This window comes from Lepidochelys kempii, chromosome 4, assembly GCF_965140285.1.
Source record: "Lepidochelys kempii isolate rLepKem1 chromosome 4, rLepKem1.hap1, whole genome shotgun sequence".
In the NCBI taxonomy this organism is placed as follows: domain Eukaryota; kingdom Metazoa; phylum Chordata; order Testudines; family Cheloniidae; genus Lepidochelys; species Lepidochelys kempii.
This window is the reverse complement of record NC_136383.1, coordinates 18,974,051-18,999,003: the sequence shown is the minus strand read 5'-3', so window position 1 is coordinate 18,999,003 and position 24,953 is coordinate 18,974,051. Positions and strand designations below refer to the sequence as shown.

At 41.3% G+C, this 24,953-nt stretch overlaps 1 protein-coding gene across 9 annotated transcripts in view; it reads right to left on the bottom strand.

Moving 5' to 3' along the window:
* AFF1 (ALF transcription elongation factor 1) overlaps window positions 1-24,953 on the bottom strand; it is a 167,801-nt gene that overhangs the window by 75,833 nt on the left and 67,015 nt on the right. For all 9 annotated transcript variants that reach the window (XM_073340610.2, XM_073340611.2, XM_073340615.2 and 6 more), the window contains 2 exons: window positions 16,358-16,478; window positions 14,877-15,776 (listed from right to left, as the gene is read on the bottom strand). In XM_073340610.2, coding sequence (XP_073196711.1) covers window positions 14,877-15,776; window positions 16,358-16,478 — 1,021 coding nt within the window. The remainder of the gene's footprint in view (window positions 1-14,876; window positions 15,777-16,357; window positions 16,479-24,953) is intronic.

Below are 24,953 nucleotides of genomic sequence, written 5' to 3'. Positions count from 1 at the left end.
AGCAACCAGTGTAATGGGAAGCACAGTATTTGCTACAATACATTAGTTCACTGGACCTCCAACTCTGGAAATGGCCAACCTGTGAGACTCCAGAGGAGGACAAACCACCACGGTGCATCTGGCCAAACGTACAATGGGGTAACGTAGGAGGAAAAAATTCCTTTCCGACCCCTTGCAATGATCAGCTGATACATTGGAATAGGAGAATCTACCTATAATTTAGCATGTATCACTATAAATATTATTACGAACACAGTCTTAATTTAGAATCTGCTTGTGGCATTTGACTGTGGCCTTTTGCAGAGTCTTGAACCCCACAGGCAAACTACATGAATCAGCTCAATGGTATGGGTATTTTACAACAGCAGTACACACATCCTGTCTTTCCCTCTTCACCACCTTAACATCCAGACAACTTTCACCAAAACCCAGGGCAGCAACCATGTTTCCAGCGGCTTATGGCAGCAATGGTTTCCCTGTGCCTTGCCTTATACTATGGAGAACATCATCAGAATCAGGATCACAGTCGATGTTTTAAACGAGAAAACCAAAAATTCCACAAAACAGTTACTACCTGCAGCACTATCTTTACATAGCGTGTATTTATAGCATCTTTGATCCACAAAGTGTCACCAGAAATGTGGCTAACTGGCAGTCATTTACCACAAAAAACAGAATATAAAGCCTGTTAAGCATTTATCTTTTAATACATGAGGGTTGTTTTGTTTTTTTGTTGTTTTTTTTTTTTTAAAAATCCACACCCCCCACAACCAGAAGTTCCATGAGTGCAGATGACAGTTCAATAAAAGTTATCCAGGGAAAGTGCGATTTTGATGTACAAACAGAAAAAAATTTCAATATTCAAACATTTTGCAGTTTTCCTGAAAATATGGAGCTGGATTTAGATACCAGACGTACCTTCTGCCACACAGTTACAAGCCTTGTCATACTCAACCTCTTAAGAAACATCTCCAATGGAATCCAAGACAATTAAAGAAAAGAAACAGGCACCACCTGCCAATTATCTATCAAGTGTGTGCAAGGGAGGGGTAAGGGGAGGGGCACAGCTATACCTATGCCATTAAAGCTTGTCTTGTTTACAAGCTCTTTTGTCCTTTGATAGCTCCAGAAGTTCACTTGAATCCCTTTTTCAATGAAAAAGCCTTTAAATCAAAGGCTGTAAAAAGCCCCTAACAAACCACAAGTCCTTCACTTGTCTATTTATAGACAAACGAAAAATAAATTGCAGCCAAGGCCTCCCACACTGCTATCTGCCCTGGTTCCTCCTCCCCTCCCCCCCACCCCCCAGCCCTCCACCGCCTAGTAAACACCTTAAGTTGCTCTAGAAGAGGCAGCTTAACACCAAATCATGTTTGTGTGCTGCACTTACCTCTGTGAACATGTCTTACTGCCTTCCTACATGACAGGAGAGATTTCCTGTTTTCATACATTCCCTTGTCAACCCTAATCAGTGTCAATAGGTTAGTGTCTTTTGTGCTGGCCGCTGCAGTGGTAACCCTGACAGGAAAGAACTTTTAATCTCTTCCCTTGCACTGAGCCATGAGAAGCCGAGAGCGCTCCCAGGCATAACTCCCTTGGCTCCTCTCCTAAAAACGCTCTCTCAAGTGCATGGTTGCTTAGCAATATTTGCCTTTCCCCTGTACATTTGAAATTGGCAACATCTGTCCCTTTGCACAAGTCAAAACTGCCAAAGGACCGTGTGGAGAGTTTTCAAACCTACGAACCAAGCTGGTTGAAGATGTATCATGTAAGACTTTATGGCTGCTCTGGTATTTTGTTATTATTTTATTTCCATCATGTATAAAACTTGTGGCTCTGTCTGGAGAAAAGGTACAGAGGAAAAAACCGTCATGTCCAGTGGGAATCACCTGCTAAATCACATAACAAGTAGCTTTTTGTGTTTACATATTTATACCTGCATGCTTTGGCTCCAGTCTTTTTTTTTAAATGATAATTCACTATTTCATATTATTTAGAAGGGTCTGATTTAAATTTGAGGGGTGAGGGGGTGGTTTTTTTGTTTTTTTTATTAACCAGATGGAGCCAGACTAATGAAATGTAGTTAACAGGACGGAATGCTGGCAAGAGGATGCCATTCCATGTGAAGTATGTACAGGAAATACTTGAAAAGAAACAAAAAACAACAACAACTAAAAGGATCTTTTTTGCAAAGTGTTTTTTTTTTTTAATCCACCACCAACCCCCTGTTCCGACACTCTCACACGAATTAATGGTATGATCCTACAAATCCTGTGGTAAGCAGTCTCAGTGACATCCAGGGGACCACACATGATAGTAAGCATAGCACCTGATAATAAGGTCTTGGAAGAATTTGGCCCTAAGTTTCTTTTTAACAAAAATTAGACAAACAATTAGTCCATATTATAATACATGCCAAGATGTTGTTTTTAAAATGAGCCATGTGTTAGCTACAAGAGTACCAGAAGTTTAGTATCAGAGAGAGGAACTAAATCATATATACACAACATATAACATAATAGTTGTAACTTTTTTCTTTTTAAAAAAATAGTTTCATTCCAGTTTTAGACAATATAATGCCACAATATAAAACCCTGTAATAAAAATTCAATCTCCGTTAATGGATGTTTATAATGGAAGTGCTGATGCATGGTTAGCAAATACTGTGTTGTAAAAATCTAACAGTTATTCTTTTATCAATGGAAAAATTACTTTTTGGGAGGGAATAGTAGTTTCTGTTACTTGGGAATGAACATGATGGACCATCTCATAAGTCTGAGCTTGCTGTTCCCCTGCCAGTTGACAGTCACCCAATTGCATGGCCCACCTTGCAAAGTTGACATTTTCAACTGCCCCCTACTGGTTTGTTTTTAAAAAAAATCAGTTATGTATTTAAAAATAAATAAACCCTGATTTATAATTTCAACTGAGTATATTTACCCTTTTTTCAGCTTTACTTTAGATTAACATGGTGTAAGATACCACAGGCTTTGGGACTCAGATGGAGAATGAATCCTACAGAAACTTTTCAGAAAACCAAAGTAGATTAATACAAGTAGCTTGATCAATTAAGTTAGTGTTGCACAAAGGCAGAAAGTTTTCTCCCTCCCTTGCTGTCCTGAAGGAGTAGCCTTAGCTTTCTTTCAAACTAGCAATATTTCAAAAACCTGATCCATATAAAAATTTGTAAATATTTTTGCCAGAAGGAAAAAAAAGTCTCATTTTGAAATACCAGCTTTTTGCATAACAAACATACAGCTTCTTTGCCAAAAGTAATCTGGCAGTGGTCTGTCCAATACTGAGCTACAGCTCACTTCATCGGATGCATCCGATGAAGTGAGCTGTAGCTCATGGAAGCTTATGCTCAAATAAGTTGGTTAGTCTCTAAAGTGCCACAAGTATTCCTTTTCTTCTCGCAAATACAGACTAACACGGCTGTTATTCTGAAACCTGTCCAATACTGAGTACCACATGGATGTTCGGGAGCGGGGCGGTAAATTTTGATAACTGGGTTACAAATTTGCAAAAAAGGACCCATGTCTTCCTTGCAGTTAAAAGGCCCAGAATGAGAGGCTTAGAGGTGAGGTGTAGACAAGCAGTTGGGGGCAACATTCACCTCCTCCTCCTCTGAGAGATGTCTGTTTTTACTTTTGAAACTGGGATATGCTGTCATGTTGCTGGGTATTGTTTTGAGCTCATTAACATGCATATCGTCTGTCACCTTTTGCTGCTTTCAGTGTTTGCTTTGAAGTTGCCTTGTTGGAACTCTTGGCTGTCATCTGTTTCTGGCCTTGCTCAGGCTTTCCTGCTGGTTTCTGTATTACACTTTTTCTTCTTCATATTAGTCATATTCCGCATTAGCAGTAATTACATGAGCAATCTGAAATGCTTTTAGTTAGATATTGTAATGTTTCTGCTTCAAACCAGGCTGTATAAAAATAACTGATCAAAACAGTTCTTATATTTCATCTCACTGTTTTCTTATTTGTGAGTACACATCACCAAGGATATAACCGGACACCGTTAACTTAGGCTTGAATAAAGACTGGGAGTGGATGTGTCATTACACAAAGTAAAACTATTTCCCCATGTTTATATCTCTTCCCCTCCCACCCCCCCAATACTGTTCCTCACACATTCTTGTCAACTGCTGGAAATGGCCTACCTTGATTATCACTACAAAAGGTTTTTTTCCTCTCCTACTGGTAACAGCTCACCTTACCTGATCACTCTTGTTACAGTGTGTATGGTAACACTCGTCGTTTCAAGTTCTCTGTATATATAAAACCTCCCCACTGTATTTTCCATTGCATGCATCCAATGAAGTGAGCTGTAGCTCATGAAAGCTTATGCTCAAATAAATTGGTTAGTCTCTAAGGTGCCATAAGTACTGCTTTTCTTTTTGCGGATACAGACTAACACGGCTGCTACTCAAACTTTTCATGTACTGTTTTTCTACACTGAAAAGGTCTGTCTGAACTTCTTTGAAGTACGTACGTGGCCTTTTATTTCTGTTTGGTGAATATTCCTCACACCAGCCACCATCACTGGATACAGACATGAAAAGTAACACAACCTGAAGACAATGTCCTACATTCTCCACTGTTTGGAGAGAAGTCACCTACTACGGGCCTGGCCCAACAAAGAAAGTAACAGAACGCCACTAGCCGTCACCTACAGCCCCCAACTGAAACCTCTCCAGAGCATCATCAAGGATCTACAACCTATTCTGAAGGACAATCCCTCACTCTCACAGACCTTGGGAGACAGGCCAGTCCTCGCTTACAGACAGCCCCCCAACCTGAAGCAAATACTCACCAGCAACCACACACCACACAACAGAACCACTAACCCAGGAATCTATTCTTGCAACAAACCCTGGTGCCAACTAACTCTGTCCGCACATCTATTCAAGGAACACCATCATTGGACCTAACCACATCAGCCACACCATCAGGGGCTCGTTCATCTACACATCTACCAATATGATATATGCCATCATGTGCCAGCAATGCCCCTCTGCCATGTACTTTGGCCAAACTGGACAGTCTCTACACAAAAGAATAAATGGACACAAATCAGACATCAAAAATTGTAACATTCAAAAACCAGTCAGAGAGCACTTCAAATCTCTCTGGACACTCAACAACAGACTTAAAAGTGGCAATTCTTCAACCAAAAAAACTTCAAAAACAGACTTCAATGAGAAACTGCAGAATTGGAATTAATTTGCAAACTGGACACCATCAAATTTGGCCTGAATGAAGATTGGGAGTGAATGGATCACTACAAATAGTATTTTTTCCTCTACTGATACTCACAACTTCTTGTCAACTGTTGGAAATGGGCAACATCCACCTCGATTGCATTGGCCTCATTAGCACTACAAAAGTAATCAACTGTTGAGAATAGGCCACTTCCACCTTAATTGAATTGGCCTCGTTAGCACTGACCCCCCCACTTAGTAAGGCAACTCCCATCTTTTCATATATACATATATATATGCACACACACATATACATATACTGCTTACTGGATTTTTCACTCCATGCATCTGATGAAGTGGGTTTTAGGTCACGAAAGCTTATGCCCAAATAAATTTGTTCATCTCTAAGGTGCCACAAGGACTCCTCATTGTTTTTGCTGATACAGACTAACACAGTTACCACTCTGAAACCTGCTTGAAGAGAGTTTCCCATGTCCCATACAAATCGTTCACGGGATTTTTAGGTAGTCACCAACATTATTAGTAACTGCACTCAATTTTCTGCAACGAAAGCCACTGCAGTTTATGACAAAGAAAAAAGTACATTATGCACATTTGTTTTTCAAAATTCTATAATGTAATTTAAACTGCAATACTAAATCAACGTGAAGGTTGAAAATTTCCATCAGACTTCCACTTCCAAAACATTTTGGAAATATGTTTTCGTATTTATTGTAAAGCCCCAAAACAACCCATCATCTTCAAGTTTTTGAAAAGCTCTTTATTTTGGCTTGAAACTGATCATGCTTCATCTTAGGTAAGAGGGAGATTTATAAAGAAAGCTTCAATTTAATTGACAAACCATTCTGTCAGTTATTACGCTTCAGAACAATTGCTGGGTTTTTTTGTTGTTGTTGTCCTCCCCAATTTGGAAAAAAAAAGCAGTGTAAGCTTTCTCATCTACTCAATTAAAAATAAATGGCTTGTCGTAAAAGAAGGTCAGTCTGGTCCAGTGCACATATTTGGACAGGATCACTTTGACAAAGTTTAGTTCCCAAATTAAAATGTTATTCAAGGTCAAGTAGTTAATGCTAGAACCTCCTCCGGTCCCCCTGCTGGGATTATAACTTTCTTTAAGTAGCTTGGCCAACGGTCACGGAAGTTACCACTCCAGAGGCATGCCAAAGGAGGTTATCTACTGCAAGGCTTAGCAGCATCACTAGAGTTTATAGCCACTGCTGGAATAGCCAGAGACCTCACAGAAATTAAAGCTTAAGAAGTTGTGTGATTACATGAGAATCTTAGGGTATGCTGGGGAAGCACTTTAATGTGGCTGTATAGTCGCGGCTCCAGCGCGGAGAGAGAGCTCTCCCAGTGCTGTAATAAAACCACCTCCACGAGGGGAGTAGTTCCCAGCACTGTAGCATTGTCTACACTGCATCGCTCCGGGGTGTGTTCTTTCACACCCCTGAGCAAAGAACGTTTCAGCGCTGCAAGCGGCAGTATAGACAAGGCCTTAGCTTTCATTTTAAAATTAAAGTTTCTAGCCCTCAGAGTTGTGGAGAAAAATCTAGAAAACGTGACCTGTCAGAATGCAAATAAAAAAAATCCAATTTTTATTATATTCCAAAATCGTATGATTTTTAGAGCACTCATATGTTTTGGGCAGCCAGCTCTGGATTTTGGAGTGTTTGGGGGCTGGCAGCACTGAAGTCCTGATATGGTAGTTAGCGTTTGGTAATAATCTCTTTGTCTCTAGTTACTTCTACAAGATAGCTCTCTGTGATATCCAAGCACCTTCCTGGTGTTTCTAGAGATGTATTATAAAACAAGTCTAATCTATTACCCTTCCTGTATCTGATTGTCAGTGTTTGTGACGTTGGAACATATAGTGTATGCCTTTTATATGGTTATAGGTCTTTAAATATTACAATTTATATTGCTGCATTTTGGGTGTTTGGGGGGATACATTTAACAAAGCAAAGCCCAAGAGAGATTATTCAGCTATGCAGCCTAAATTATCTTTTTTTTTTTTTTAATTTCTTCAGGTCAGTTCCTGTTATAGTCCCTTGTACCATGTTAAATAATTAATCTTCTCCTCCCTTCTTGGTTTTTTCAGCCCTCAAATACTTACAATCTTTTTCGTATTCCCTATCCATAAACTGGATTCAGGATAAACGTTTACTAGATGCACAGGTTGCATCTACACCAGCTACACAATTCCCTCTTGACCCCAACTGGTGTTGAACTCAACTGCCCTGCTAGCAAGGGTATGGTCACATGAATTGAACACCTATTGTGCAGTCGACCCCTCCACAGCAGGACAATCAAGTTCAACACAAGTTGAGGAGTTTCAGAGTAGCAGCCGTGTTAGTCTGTTGAGGAGCATGAGGGACCTTATCCAACCCTCAGTGTCGAACAGTTAAAATCCTAGCATAGATACAGTGCCATAGTGTGGAAATAATACTTTCCTGCTCCACATTATTATGCCTCTCCTGTATGTGACCCAAAATTGCAGCAGCTCTTTTGTCACAATGCTGCATTGCAACATTTGGAGAGGTTACTGCCTCTTCATCAGTTATGACTGCACCCAGCTTCCTCATGCAAGCTGGAAGTCAGTTCAAACTGGTTTTGGGTTACAGGTCCTTAAAAAAAAATATTACCCAGATTTGACTTATAGCTAATATTTCTGTCTTCCTCTTGTTCAAAAATTACTTACTACCCCTGCAAATTTTCCATACCATTAAGTCACCTTACTATTTTTGAAGAACACACATTACAATTATGCAAACTGAACAATTTTTATTGTGCACAGTTGTGGGGCCACTCCTGCTCAGATCGATACCTGTGAGAGCTTTTTGCCATTGACTTCAGCGGAAGCAGGCCCGAGCACCAGTGAGCAGTTACTCTCTAGTGGCTGACTACAGCTTAGAATGAACAGAAAGTTTCGCCTGTAGCTAAGTGCTTACAGATATCTGCCACAGTGCAACAGGGAAGTGCTCTTTGTTTCTGGACCTGGAGGACAGGGTTCTAATTGTATCTCTGCAGACATGTTATATATTAAGGAGAGGAGACTGCCTCTTCATACTTTAGGTTCCAGCCTGGGTTCCATTAAAAAGGCTGATTCTAAAAACTCAAAAGAAAAAATTCTCATGCTTTCACATAATTTACGGCTTGGGTTTTGTAAGTGATGTGGTAGATAGAGACACTCACTGTTAGAGCAACTTTAACTCATTTTAAAAGAAAGATTTTTGGTTTTGGAATCCATTTTATTTACTATATACTGCCACAATAGGGGCTTGATTCTTCCACTCTCCCAAGATGAATAAAATCAATAATTTGAGGGAGGGGGCGGGGGAAATCTTTTTTTTTTTAAATTGAAATTAAATACAGGGTGGTTTTTTTTGTTTTTTTTTTAAACCAAACATTTAAAATTAAATTTGAAATAAAGACAATTTACGTTAAGGCCTAAACTTACTATAATTTATTAAAACGTTTAAATTAAATAAAAAATGTTAAGCAATACATATTTGCGGCCAAATTTTAAAGGCAGTCAAACCACTGAACTGGTGGAAGTCATGGCTAAGCACCTGGGACCAGAGTTTGATGAAGTGCTCAATTAACTTTTGATGGCAACTGCCTCTTCTGCCAGTGCACAGAGAATATTTTCTTCATTTCAATTTATTCAACTAGTTCAGTTCAAGGAATAGTTCATTGAAAGTTAAGAAACCACTTGAGAACTGAAAAAGCAGGAAACCTTGCTTTCCTCTTCCACTCTAAGAATCAAAGCGAAGTGTGAATGGACAAGATCTACCAGTTCTAAAATCCTGAAGAACATGGTGACTAGAAACAAGCAGTTCAATTCACTAACCACAAATACTTCCCGTGTTTAATAAATCAGTTTTAAATCCAAAATATGTTTTGATAAACTTTCTTATGTATATACCACATTTCAGGTAGTTTTATTTAACTAATAAAAAAAATTTCACAATGCAGTTTTTGTGCATTTTTAATTGAATTTGAATTTCCATCCAAACAGAGCTGGACACAAATCACAAGAAAGAAACTAATCATCTTGTAAATAAGAAATGAATCTTTCACCATTTTCTTATAGTAAATATTAAGAATCTGAAAAAATGTAAATTAAGCGATATAATTGCTTAAATAAATTAGTACAGATATAGCATACCCACCCGGTTAGCAAAAAAGCAGCCAATTTACTGTAAAGGCTATATTTAATTGTAAATCAACATGTTTTGATGGCTACTACCTAATAAGAATTAAACTCTATGTAGGAAAATAAAAAGTAAAAATGAAAAACAAGATTTGAATCCAAGTTTCCTGCTTGCTGATTTAGAATCAATCCGCTCTGCACTGTCCTGCACCTTGTTCAGAGCATATTCTGATTTCTTAGTACATAACACCTACTTAGGGCTCTCTGATTACACGAGGTGCAAAGCAGTGGACATTCAGGGCAACAAATCTTTGCCTGTGCTAGTGCCTTCCGAGCACGCACTTCGCACTGGATACCTGAGTTTAGGATTCTCTCTTTAGACACTCCAACTCAAGACTTTCTTCTACATGTTTAGTCACTACCACTGAATATGTGATGATTGATTTTTGAATAGGAACCCAGTGGAAAGTTTGCAGAGGTGAATATGACTAATGACTAATTTTCTGGTCTGAATAACGCCAACCTGAGTAATCCCAGCAGAAGCCATTTTGTTCACGTTGTGCCTGCTGCTAGCACAGGGTTATCAGGAAAAGTAAACAACATATATATGTTTTGGAAGCATGGCGCAAAAAGACAGCCCTGACAAGACTCCATTACAGCAGAGACACAGAGAGCCCCCCTTACATTCAGAAAACTCAGCCTGGAAAAAGCAAAAGTAAAACAAAACCCTAGAGAGCAAAAGTGATATATTTTGCCAATCACTTTCTCCTTTACAGTCGCTTAAGATTCATAGTCTCTCTCACAACCCAGCTTCACTGCTGCTTGGGTCTGCAATAATGTCGATCCCATTTAATGACAGGTTTCAGAGTAACAGCCGTGTTAGTCTGTATTCGCAAAAAGAAAAGGAGTACTTGTGGCACCTTAGAGACTAACCAATTTATTTGAGCATGAGCTTTCGTGAGCTACAGCTCACTTCATCGGATGCATCCGATGAAGTGAACTGTAGCTCACGAAAGCTCATGCTCAAATAAATTGGTTAGTCTCTAAGGTGCCACAAGTACTCCTTTTCTTTTTGCGAATACAGACTGCAGTTTCCACGGTATGCATCCGATGAAGTGAGCTGTAGCTCACGAAAGCTCATGCTCAAATAAATTGGTTAGTCTCTAAGGTGCCACAAGTACTCCTTTTCTTTTTGCGAATCCCATTTAAGACATTGCCGTCTGTTACTTTGGAAATTACTGTGATGGTGGTTCATGTTAGGCACTGGCTTCCTTGCAGGAATAAAAAGTGAAGGTAAGATGGGCTATGAGGGATAGTGACCTTAGTCAACCAAAAATTATGATCTAAACAGAGAAAGTGAAATACTTGTAGGTGGCAAATACATTTCAGTTTCATTTATGATCTATTTTTAAGAGTTCTTATGGTACAGTACGTAAGTGCCTCTTTAAAAAGGAAAAGGTAAATTTGAAAGGGGAGAATTGGGGGTGGGGGGAAGGGTTGTGCAGTTTGTACTCACATACACTGTGGATTAACTCACTCTACAGAGAAGCTGCTTGTCTAATTCAAACTCAAAGGCTTAACTTGTCAGTGTTGCCATGAGCAGAAGCTGTCAACAATTAATTCGCAGCTGCAGGTGACATGCAGGCCTTGGAAATTCAATTAGCTGAGAGCCATTTGGTAGAGGCAACCTCTCACATGATTGTGAGAGACCATGAGGGAAAACTGGATTTGGACTGTGACTGTCAAGCATAATTGGGGCTGAACAATTGTTAAAAACCATAAAAATGTGCCGCAAATGGGCAGCAGACAGGAGGGGGAATAAATGAAATTCCACCAGGTCACATCCAATCAGTACTTCAACATTGTGTGAAACAGAAGAAGCGGAGAGACCCAGCAGCTCCTAGATTTTCATTTCATTTCCCGTTCTCTGCTTCACTAAAAACTAGGACATTTACGGTAGCTCTCCTGAAAAGGATAACTAACCTCTGTTTCCTGTCAAAAGCTTTTAACCTTACGCCACAGCATTTCAGGTAGAAGTTTTGTTTAAAAAGACCCAATGGCTGTACTACCTTGCTTTTAGCGACATGGCTGTGCAGTGTAGCTGCTGTTCGTCAGCGGGAGAGAGCTCTCCCGCCAACAAAAAACTTCCAGCCCTCACGAGCGCCAGCGGCTTCGTCGGCAGGAGAGCGCTCCTGCCAACAAAGCGCTATTCACACCGGTGCTTTACATCGGTTAAACTTTTGTCGTTCGGGGGGGGAGGGGGAGGAGGGGGAGAGGTGTTTTTAACACCTCTAAACGACAAAAGTTTTGCCGACAAAGTGCCAGCGTCGACATACCCTAACTCCAACAATTAAAGGGTATATCTAGAGAGCTTCTAAGGAATGCCATCCCACTGTTTGTTTCCACTGCTCGAGTCTCTAGGCCTAACTAGTGAAAGGATATGGTTCCTTTTATGAAGGCCAAAATCATTCTAAAATTAAGTTGTAATAAGTAGGCTGGAACAACAAGATGTCTTCATGATCTAAAAGTCATGCTTCTTTTACTAGGCTGAACAGAACCATTGTCCCAAATGCACACATCCGCCAAAGCTTTTCAGAGGTTACAAATTGAAGACAGCTATGCTATTTGATGGTCTGAGTCATTCAGCATATTCAGAAGCGACGTGTTTGAGTATGTTATCAGATTATGAAATATGGCTAGAAACATAAATGGAGATGAGGTCTTGTTCTTACGGAGCCAATTACTGGAATACATTCTAGTCCTCTTTCATTGTGCCTACATGTTGCTATCACCCCAGTGTTACTTCCGAGCTAGCATATACAATAGTGCTGCTCTCTGGCAGACCCGCTGTCGGAATGTGTATTTGGACTAGCAGAGTCTCTTTTTCTCCTCAGGTGCCCAGAGGAAGCCGAAAAGGAAGCAGAGTTTCATCTAACGTATAATGTCATTGGGCCACCCCGTCTCAGACATGAGACATGTAAGAGGCTAGAAAGTAAAAGAAAGACTGGAGACAAAACTAAGAGAAAAGTAAACGAAGTAGAAAGGGACACGAAAAAAACCAACAACAACGAAGGTTGGGAGGAGAAGAGATGTGCCATTTGAGAGAAATATAGGGAAAATAAGCACCTCCAAAATTCATGGCTACGTAAAGTGCCAACATTTAAAAACTGCTAGCAACCCACTGCTCCCCTAAAACCATGATGTGAAGAAAATGAAATTATGATAATACTCTGCTTTACTTTTCACCCTGCAGCAAGAAATTTGGTTAGATGAAACATGAAACCCTGACCATTTTGCATTGCTTATTTTAAGACCAGATTTGCAGGATGGGAAATTCATTGCTTAAAAGAAAACAAGCAATCTTGGACCTGAGTGTCTTTTCACTACTGCTCATTAGTATCTATCAGTTTCCTCTAATTTTCCCCACAAGAAATGGGCTTAGATCACACCATATACTCAACAAAACACCCTGTAACATCCCTTTCCATCAAAGCCAGGCCCCAATCATCCTTTTCCCCTCTTGCTACAACATGGCAAAATGCCATTTGAAAAATAACACTTCAGTTCTCTTTTGTCAAACTGCCCTTCAGACAATACTGTGGGATAATTACACTGTGGAGCATGTGTTAGGACACTCTCAGAGCTGACAGCTACCTACAGCAAAGCTATCAAACATCCACCAGACACCCAAAACCACCCAGCTCATCTTTCATGGGCTCTGGGTCAGGGAGGAAATATGCAAATCTTCCCAGCAGAGGATCATTGTCATGAAAAATAGTTTTACAAAGATATTATAAAACATATTGAACAGGACACACACAGGAGTTTCTTCTCATTTAGAAACCCCTGTTGCCAATGACAACTTCAAATACAACTTCATCCACAGCACCTTCAAGAAACCCAAGACTTTTGTGGCTCAGGCAAAGGAGCCAAAACATACATGACATATCAACCACACTTTCATACAGTCAGCAAAAACAGATTCAGGGAACCAGGAATGAGACAACCTTTTCTGTGCAAGGCAAGAGTTAGAAAGACAAAGAGGAAAAAAAGAAAATCAAAATTCCCTCCTCCCTGTTTTTCAACTTCTGATTAAAAAAATTAAAATATAACATTGCCACTCCTTTGTTCTGAGCTTCCTTTCATGGGAAGTATACAAAATCCTCAGTTGTTTCCTCATAAACCCTGTTGCCTGGGGCAAAGTACTTAGTATTGCAGCAACCTTAACTTATGAATTATTCTGTTTTGCAGGCATTTAGCCCATTATCAACATTGCTGTATCTTATATGGTTGAAATGCATCATTCTGGAAAAGAGTTACTGGTTAAAAAGAGCAAGAAGGCCGCGTGAATGAAAACAGGCCAGTTTAAATATTGAGTCTAACTAAGAAAAGATGAGGAAGGGAGTGTTTGCATCAGAAGAGAACCACAAAAAGGGTTAGAAAAAAAAAGAAGAGGCAAGCAGACATTACATTAATGTAATGGTTTACATTAATCCATCCCTGGTAACGTATGGCTGAGATTTTCAAAACTGGCTTAGAGGAACTGTGTATTCTAATCACTTAGATGGCTTTGGAAACTTCAGCTTACACTTTAGTTAATAACACACTGATAGTCAAATAGCTGGCTAGTCAGTTTTCTTTTCTGCAGTGGAGGACGTAAACAACTCTTTCCCCTCCCCTCCAGCACCCACCTGGGACTCAGGCCATCTCCAATGTAGTGACTCAAGAAATGTGGTCATCACCTCATCTCCTGGGAGCATGATTTTTCACCGGCCTTTACCACAGAAAGTAACTGCAGCAGCATCACACCCAAACCTGAGGTTTAAGGAGCTGAAAACCTCCTCCAAAACAGCGAATACAGTTTAAGCTTTGTTGCTGAGGGATGTGAATTAGCCACCCCCCTTAGCGACATAACTTATGGCAATTTTAGCACCGGTGTGAACAGCGCCATGTCAGCGGGAGAGCTTCTCACGGCGACATAGCCACTGCTGCTCAGGGGGTACTAGAGTAATTAGCAGACAGGAGAGCTCTCTCCTGTCAGCTTAGAGCATTGGTGCAGCTGTAAGTTCTCTCAAGTGGCCATAGCCTAAGGGGTGTATAAAAGCTATGTGCCATATTTTCCCCACCCAGCCACATGGTGCTCTCAAACCTCAGATCTCACACCACATCACAAAAAGCGAGTAACAATCAACCCTTCCAGCAGCCCCTTTCCCTCCAGCCTCTGCTTCCTTAAGTGTTCAGTTTAACAGGTTTCAGAGTAACAGCCGTGTTAGTCTGTATTCGCAAAAAGAAAAGGAGTACTTGTGGCACCTTAGAGACTAACCAATTTATTTGAGCACTGAATGCATCCGATGAAGTGAGCTGTAGCTCACGAAAGCTTATCTCAAATAAACTGGTTAGTCTCTAAGGTGCCACAAGTCCTCCTCCTCTTTTTGTTCAGTTTAAGGCATTCTATTGGCAGCTCCTGCTCAGAAAAACAGCAGCAATTTCACTCACCTCAATGGGCTCAGAAGGTATTTTCAATTTGGATAGTTTGGCCTTGGCATTTGCTTTTAAATCTGCTATTTTCCCATAGGGTTGTCCAGGGTATTCCTCTGGAAGTGGCTTGAGCTCCGGTGACTCATTTGGCGCCTGATCTTGGCCATCCATTGGTCTGACGTATGCAGTAGGTTTCTGCTGCATTACACTGTTTTTTGGCGGCAAGGCTGGAGGAAATGTCTGAGAAGATGGTTGGGCCAGATTAATGGCTGAACTGTCCCGGATTTCGTTATCATGCAATCCTGCCACAAAGTCCTGAGGTGATTTAATTGGATGGTAAGTCTGCCCGTGACTTTTGTTGTGACTCTGTGACCTGGAATGGATATGCTGACTGGAATGTAGAGGTGACAGGGGTGCCACTGGAGAAGACAAAGAGGACAGTAAGGGAGAAAGCTCTGAGAGGGTGTCTTGCAGTTCATCAGCACCATCTTCATCAACACGTCTATCATTTTTCTTTTGGCGACCACCGGGATGGCTTTCTTGACCACTGCGTCCATGTTCTGGGCCTTGGCTCTGACCACTGGACAAGCTGTGGCTTTTGGTGTGCAAACTTGCAGCTGGTTCCATTCTTGCTTGTGTCTTTGGGTAGCGGATGGAGTTACTAGCAGAGGGGGGAGCCAAACCAGGGGGTCCCATGGCCTGGTGGCGGGTGCTGTGCTGGAATGAGGTTGGTAATGTACTGCTGGTCTTCTCAGGAAAGAATGGGCGATCAGGCTTTCCCTGATGGATGAGAGGAACAATGCTCTTGGGTATCCCTATGAGATTCTGATGGGACTTGGTGCTGATTAGCTCCTTCACCTCTTCGTAATTGCCCAGCATGTTCTGAATTCGACTGGACAATTCATCTTCTTTGTTAGTCTGAAACAGGAAAGTAGAGAGGTGAAAATACAAGAGTTAGAAAAAGATAACCAAGATCCAGTTTCAAGAAAGGCATATTAATAAGTGGCTTACTTTCAGAAGAAACCGCTTTATCACAATTTTAGGGTACAGTTATACATGCTTTACTTTCCCTAGGTAGCACTTACTCATGTCTGCAGTCTCCCTGCTGTGAAAGAAGCTGCTTGAACGAGTGTTAATCAAACGTGAGTAAAGGGTGCAACCAGGACTTTAGCAGTTCCCCACATCACCAACCAACTACCTTGTTTCCTGTTGTACTTAGTGATGAATGGGTAGTCCTAATGAGTCACAAGTACTCACTGGCTGGCTCATGGAGACCATGAGGTCTCAAACTGGCCCTCCCCACTACATCATCAGCAGAGCTTCCCAACTTAGCACTTTAGTAACATGCAAAGCGAAACACCTGGAGGTTGCATGTGCCTATTTCAGGGGTTGCAATGCTTATTGACAAGGTTCTGCTGTACATGTAGACATGTTGCAGTGCACACGAAGGTCACATCTCCTTCCGCCTCCCTCTCTGCAACATGATACATTATCAATACCTTGTAAGGTTCTGCAAAGAGGGGGGTATTTTCCGGGTATGTCTCTCTCTCCTGAAGAGCTTCCTGATTCCGTCTCTCTCTCTCTCTGATCCGGAGCAAATTTCTATCCTCATTGTACAAGCTTTCGGAGAGAGAAGGAAAAAAGTTTCGTTAGCATTTTACTTCCATCTAGCACTGTCGAAACAAGGGTCTGCGCTGGACAAAAGCCATTTCCTCAGCTAACACCACACTTCCAACAAGCCAACTGAGTTTAAAATCAGAAAATCTATTGGACAATTGGACCGATCTATCAGTCAGATAAGGCAGTCAGCACATGGTGTGGAAAGAGCTCACACAGCAGATGTGTCAGTGTGTAGGCTATGCTGAAGAGTTTTATTCCTGACATCATACACCAAGGCGAGCAAATGGATTAATAACTTTATAAAGATGCTCAACTAGAGGAGATGTCAGCAAGGTTTCTGATCGCAGAGCTGTCATTCAAATTCAGAGGCAGCGGTCTACATGACAATTGCCATTTTGCCCCCTTCATAGCAATAATTCTCCAAACCTGATTTGTTAAAATCCCAAACCTCCATTTATAAGCCCCTGGTTTTAAGGGATTATATTTCTTCTAGGCTGAACACTGCATATATCACCCTCTTGAAGAGGTGTAAATTTTAAATTAAATGCTTTATTTTCAATGAAATTTTTTTCCAAGCTGTTTATTTGGGAGGTCACGTAATCTGATGAAAGTATTCAAGCAAGAGGAGGGTTTAAGAATCAAGGGAACACTGACTAGAGCCACTCACAAACAGACAGAGAACAGAAGTCAGAGAACAGAAGTCCCTTGACCTCTTTGTGCCTACTTCAATTCAGCTACAGAACTGTGACACATCCACAAAAGGAAGACTTTGTAGAAAACCAGATGCAGTAATTGAGCTGCCCTTGACAAATGTTACTGGAAAATAAAAGAATCCATTGCTCTAATATGTATGTACGTTTTGTGAGAGAAAGTCTGTGTGAGTTCCACCCTTCCTTTCTCATGGCCTACTGCACACGCACAGTGATTACATTCCTCTTGACATGATAGGCCACAATGGTGTCCCAATATTAAAATATCAATGACAACTCTCCCCCGAATCCCTCGCATTGAAAAGTTTTAGACATACCCAAAAGAAAGGCAGAGGCCTGTCTTGGCACAGGAGTCAGTTCACTCAGGGTGGATTTCGGATATTTTCTCAATTCTGTGCTAGTCCATGACACATTTTATCATACAAATGTGATGATAAAACACTGTTTGATTGTAAAGATCATATTTTGCTCTAACAGTTCACCCAGCAGTCTGTCCACTGCTGGCAGGGTATCTGAGACTGTTCAACTTTTGGGATATGATGCTATCCAATGGCAAACTTCCAGATAAATGAGTACAGCCAGTACGTACTTATGACATTATGGAAAATTAATGTGCCATATGCAATTTATGTTAGCTATATGCAAATTTTAAAAATAATTTTCATCTTTATTATTCCTTATTTTTTTCCAAATGTAGCAAAGCATGAATTCCCAATGAGTAGCACTATACACATATGCCAGATTTGAAAGGCGCACAGTCGATTACAGGAAAAAAAAACCCTCTTTACGAAACATGTTCATGTACTATTGTTACAGGTAAGATGTAGCTGAAATAGTAAGGTTTTTTCAGTTTGTTTACTTTGTGTACTTAACAGCACTGTGTGTGTCGTGAGGTTCACTTATTCCTGTGTACAGTCAGTTAGCTAGTCAGTTTCTCCAAGTGATTTTGTTGTTGTTTTGGAAGGGGAGGGAGAAAGGAAGAGAGTTCACACAGCAAATAAGGTGGAGGGGTTTTGTTGGGGTGTTTCCCCGCCCCCCATCTTTTGTTTTTTAAATAGAAACGTGTGATTGTAAAAGTCACAAATACTGACACAGGGAATCTGTGCCAGATTTAGTACCTGAAACTAGTTTTGCCTCCTTTTTAAAAAAAAAAAATGTAATAGATTAAAGTTGACAATGAACCTTGAAGTTTTAAGGATGCTGCCATTTGAATGATCTGGAAAGGGTTTTTTTAAAAACATGGAACAGCATTTTCCCCACATTCTAGTAAGCAAAAATGGTTGAATACATTTCCTTTGAAAACTTTGCAAGAGTCACTTCACGATTGAGAACAAACATGGAAAAGGTCAGGCCAAAAGGTTTTTTTTTCGGAAAAAGTTAATAGCACGAACATCAGATCTTAGAATGGATGGGCCCTCCCACTCTTCACTACAGAGTCTCTTTCACAACACTGTGCATCTGTATAATATGAGCAATGTCCTCTATTGGGGGCACCATATAATTCCTTGGCAGGAAAACAGAAACCAATATATCTTTTTGATCTCCGATTTAGGGTGACCAGGTGTCTGGAACACCCAGTCGAAAAGGGATCCTGCCAGGCCAACCCTCAACATAGGAGGTAGGAGCGGGAGAAGGGACATGCCACTGCTTCCATCTCCCAGGCCCCAACCCCCCACCCCAGCCCTGATCCCCCTCCTGCCCTCCAAATCCCGCAGTCCCAGCCCGGAGCACCCTCCTACACCCCAAACCCCTCATCCAAAGCCCTACCCCAAAGTCTACACCCCCAGCCAGAGCCCTCACACCCCCTGCATCCCAACCCCAGCCCAGAGGCCCCTACCGCATTCTGAACTCCTTATTTCTGGCTGCAACCCCAGCTGGAGCCCTCACCCCCTCCTGCACCCCAGCTCCCTGAGCGAGCCCGGTTAAAATGAGTGAGTGAGTGAGAGAGGGTGGGGAGAGCGAGCGACAGAGGGAGTGGGGATGGCATGAGCAGGGGCGGGGTCTTGGATAAGGGGCAGGGCATGGGTGGGGCCTCAGAGGAGGGGCAGGGCAAGGGTGCTCGGTCTTGAGCAAGTAGAAAGTTTGCAATCCTACTCTGGTTACGCTATTCAAAAAACAGGAGCTTAAAGCTCCTAAACCCATACTCAGGCCCCATAATAAGTGGCCTTGTTTTAAAAAACACTGAGCATCCTGTATTTCCCGTTCAAGTCAGGATTAATGCTGGGCACTCAGTATTTTTAAAACCAGACCACCTACCCAGGTGTCTAAATATAGATTTAGGAGCCTAACTTTAGATGCCTATTTTTTTAAAAAAGAGTCTTTGCCTACAATCCTAAAGTAGAGAGGGTGCATGTATGTTTTTAGACTAAAGTTTAACCTCTCAATCCCATCTTTCTCCTCTGCTGACCACAATATTGTTAACTACCATGACACCATACTGCATGCTGGTAATAAACTCTGGAGGAGGCTAGACAGCCTGGGGGAGCTGAAAACATTTTCTGTCACCTAGCCAGCCAAGCTATAAAACATCATGTGTAAGACAACTTGAGAACATACTGTTCTTTTTTTCATTTTAAGTGAGGAAACAGGGAGAAATATTTTCCAGCTAGAGAAAGTTATCTACATTTTGAACTTCAATTTCGATTACATGCTCTCTCTTCAGAGAGATATGCTCTAGAAATTATTTTGTGGAAGTTCTGTGGCCTGTGATATACTGGAGGTCAGACTAGATTATCATAATGCCTTCTGGACTTCGAATCTATAAGCGTAAATTGCAGTCACATCCTGAAGTGTTATTTACTTTTGTCCCAACTTCCATCATTACAAAGAGATGTAGGTAAAACTAAGGGTGTGGAACTTCTCTCATCTCACGCCAATATCACGTTTCCAAAGTACTTCCCTCACAGTTCCCGTAAGTATAAACTCACTTTCCCAGTCACATTGTGCAAGAACTGATAGAAGACCCTTCATCATTCATTGGGCATTTGAGGAATGAGCATGAAATAGAAAATTCATCAGCTTCCTCACTTGAGACCAGATTTAGCTTCTTTGACTTTAAGTGGGGAAAACACTTCAAAAAGACCAAGATTTCCCCTCCCACTTTGCTGTGATCTTTATGCACTGACACACAGACTGCCATTGTAGATGTACTGAATTCTGAGCATTTAAAAAAAAATTAACACCATAATGATTGTTTTATTTTACAATTATGGCTGAACTATGAAGGCAATGACAGCACAGGCTAGAGCAGAGGTTCTCAAACTGGGAGTGAGGACCCCTCAGGGGGTCACAAGGTTATTACATGGGGGGGTCGCGAGCTGTCAACCTCCACCCCAACTTTCCAGCATTTATAACGTGTTAAATATATTAAAGTGTTTTTAATGAATAAGGGGGGTTGCATTCAGAGGCTTGCTGCGCGAAAGGGGTCACCAGTACAAAAGTCTGGTAACTCCTGGGCTAGAGCAAAGTGTACGCAGGTGTTGTGCAAGCTTCCCCTACAAAAGAAGTTTGCCAATGTTAGAGATACTGCAACATTTTTCCAGCTCCAGACCTACGGCTCTCCTGAGAGCGGCCACTGAGCTGGTACAACTTTATGTAGAAGGAATAGATCATGCCAAGCAAATACCGTTTAAAATATTAATCTAAACAACATGAGACAATCTGCCAAATCTTGATTTTTAAGGATAACAGATATTTACTTGCTTGCTTGTTTCCAAGAGAATAAAGTACAAAAATACAGAGGCAAAACCCAAAACCATTTAAAGAATGCTGTCAACATTATTAGATTTAGAATAAACCACCCATTCCTCACACAAACCCCTCCCTAACATTTTAAAAAAAACCTCAGTTACTCTTATTTTAAAGGGGGAACCATTTGAAAAATAAAAAGGTATTATGCACCATTATTCAGGATGAGAACAAGCCTTTACTCAAAATGGAGCACGTGTAAGATATGCATTTGAAACATTTTGGGATATTTAGTTAATAAAAATAATTGCAAGAAGTAAGATAGTTTTAAAGACACATATATTGCCCTCTATCAACACATATACAGACAGGAATAGGATGGATATGAAACGTTAGGGAAGGATGGTGTTTTGTAAGATTTCTGATGATGTTTTACGGGATCCTCCATTTCTCTCCCAACCAACTCCTTCAACTAGTATATGCCAGCAATTAACACACTAACTGCTGGTAATCCATATTTTAATGCATGAAAATGTGTCTAACAAGACATGAAGATTTAAGATGTGTATTCTTTATTGGACTAGCATATTGCAGGTGCTCTTCTGAAGGAGAAAGAACTCCTTTATTAAGTCTCTCTCTCTCTCTCTCTCATTATCTGCAGTAATTTGTTCTTTACTTCAAATGATACTGAGGGTTTTCCCCCAAAAAATATGGTTTCTGACTCAAGGATCTATCAACCCTTGGTTAACGAGAAGCTGGCATGATAGATGTAGCAATTTTCTGCAATATCGCTGACAAACCTTACTGAATTAAATTGAAGTATCTTTGGAGTCTATTGTATTAAATGCAAATATATTATTATGGGCCTGGACTCTATGTAACCTATTGTGGGAAGATGTGATCTAAACCCTGGAAGGTGTTATGAATTCCAAAGGACTGTATTGAACAATGTGCCGGATAAGAATGCACTTTTGGGACAAACAGTATCAAGTGGTTTGCCTGGGGAATGTCTAGGGGGAGGTGAAAGCAAATTCCCTACCTCTGATTATGCAAAAACTGGCCTTCTGAAGCTACGCCCTGAGGAGAGAACCACTGGCTATTGATTACCTGTTCCTCGAGTCTCAAGATCAAAGGCCCAAGCTGTATAAAGGAAAGACTGAACTATGAACAGGTGGGATAGTTCTGAGCTAAGACGGTTATGAACTTGTGACCACAGAAAAACCCCTTTTTGTGGGGTATGAATGATTGACTCCTACCAGAGCCCTTGTTGGAATAGGGGGTGATCTCTGGTAAGCTTATCATCATGTGTGTAGATTCCTTTATTATTTTAATATGTTTTCTCTGTAATGCTTTCACCTTAAGAATAAATCCACTTCTTAGAAAGAGCTATGTGGTAACCTGAAACTGCCAAGAGAAAGCAAAGCGCAGATGCTGACCTATTTCAGTGGTCTGGGTTGCTGGCAATATCACAGTATGGCAGGGCACGATGCAGCCTGGAAAATCCCCAGTCAGGAGAGAGAGAGACACAGGTCTCTACCCAAGACAGGCAACAGCTGAGGAGCGGGAAGCCTAGAGTGGGTGCCCTTGAGGGACCACAGAGGAAAAACACAGGTGCAACTGCCCTGAATTGTGAGAGCTGGCATCTTGCCATCTCTCCAGGCGGCTTTGACAGTTATCTGTAAAGACCCAAATAACTCCTTGCTTGCTTAGTTTTTAAAAGTAAACTAAACTCTGTCTTTTCAGTCTCTTTGCATTAGTTATGTTCTCAACTGCATGGTGTAGATAAATGTCCTTTAAAATGTCTGCCTGTAATGTTTTGGATGGCTTCAGTTAACATCCTGGGTATTTTTTCCAAATGCAAAATGAGCCAGTTTTCCTTTAGGGAAAAAACGTGGTGAGACAACCTGATCACATTTTCATGGATTGCATCTTTGTGCAAACAGAGACGTCATGTACTGTCAGTGCAAACCTGGGTGGGCCTGGCTGGGGAGGACAACAGGCACATGTTATGGCTAGAGAGCCAGCAGGTTGTTCTGATTATTCTGCTATAAAAGAGACGTCTGAACACATGCTTACACACACACACACACAACATCTTTAGCAATAAACTAAAGTTGAAGAGCATTAGTTATAATCTATGAACATTTAAAATTGTGATTTTATTGATATGAAAACCACTACCAGCCTGTAAATCTCTCCCTACTTGACTCAGCTGTGAAGGAAATAAAAATATATATTCTGCTTAAGATCACTGATCATTTAAAATTAAGAAATGAGGTCTAAGAAAAACGTGGAGCTTGTTTTTGTTGAATGATCATAGATCACACTTCTGTTGCTTCCCACAAACTGAACCAAAGAAAAGCAATAACATGTTATGATGGTGCATGCAGCTCTTCTGATGCGTTACGTATATGTAATTTTATCAAATCACTTATGTTTCAGAGCACTAGACACTGGCTGATTCACTTCTTTGTTACTAGGAGCTTGACAAAAAGCCCAATGACATCACTAGAAATATGTTTATCCGCTTCAGTGGGCTTTGGATCAGGCCCTAAGTGAGAATTCTTCAGACTTGCATTGTAGATAAGATCTTAGGTACATGTAGATCCAGGTGGGCAAACTACGGCTCGCAGGTCACATCCAGCCCGCCAGTCAATTTAATCCGGCCCTTGGGGTCCCACCAGGGAGCAGGGTTTGGGGCTTGCCCCACTCCCACACGCCAGCCGGAGAGCAGGGTCAGAGACCACTCCGCACGCACACGTGTGCCACAGCTCCAGGAAGCAGCGGCATGTCCCCACTCTGGGTCCTCCTATGCAGCTCCCAGCCAATGCGGGGCTGCGCCTACGGACAGGGCAGGGCGCAGAGCCGCCTGGCCATTCCTCCACATAGGAGACCGAGGGGGGTCGGGGGGGTGGGGAGGAAAGAACATGCTGCTGCTTCCAGAGTTGCTTGAGATAAGCTCTGCCCGAAGCCTGCAACCCTCAGCCCCTCCCACACCCCAACCCCATTCCCTATCCCACCTTCCAAACCCCTCGATCCCAGCCCAGAGCTCCCTCCTACACCCCAAACCCCTCATCCCCAGCCCCACCCCAGAGCTGCACCTCCAGCCGGAAGGGCTCCTCTCCTTCCCCCCACAGCCCAACCCCCTGCCCCAGGCCAGAGCCCCCTCCCGCACCCTGAATTCCTCATTTCTGGCCCCACCCCAGAGCCTGCATTCCCAACCAGAGCCCTCACCCCCTCCCACACCTCAATCCCAATTCCATGGGCATTCATGGCCTGCCATACAATTTCCATACCCAGATGTGGCCCTCAAACCAAAAAGTTTGCCCACCCCAATGTAGAGGAACCTCAAGCAGACCACAGGAGAATCCTGGCTTGTATACTGTACAGCAATTCAGAGGGTCTGTGTTCTGATACATGTGCATTAAACATGAGTCTTTCAAAAATGTCTCAAATGAAATTAAGAGCATTTTGTAAATAAACATAAAGCCAAATAATGTACATTTCATCTCTACCACAGCCACCTTTTATTGGTAATATCATAAAATAAAGTAAAAATAAAAACATTAAAAAGCACACACCAAGACAAAAAAGTTTTCAAAAGGGATGTTGAAAATTCATAAGACTGACATTAAGATTGGGGGGGGGGGAGTTAGAGTTATTTTCATTTCCCCTCTTAAAATATAATCTACAGTCACCAGTGAGTTGTCAGTATTTAGCATTTAAAAATTTCAGACCTAGAATGTGATATTGTACGATTAACAAATTACATACTTAGAAATTAATGGTTTAAAAAAAGAGCAGAAAGCAGAAACAATGAAAAGCTAACGAAATTCAGCATACAATTTATGATACTGTAAATTGCGTTCTACTAAATATGTAGTGTGACATCCAAGTGGATTTGGCATATATTTCTGTCATTCCCAGAAGGGAAAATAGAATTCCATATTCCAATAAAGTTGCTTTCCTCATACATTCAGGAGGTATTTAAATGAAGAAAAAACCTCCACTTTCTGCCTCCATTCACACTTGTTATAACCTCCTAATTAAAAAGAGCATCAATTCCTTCCCATCTGCA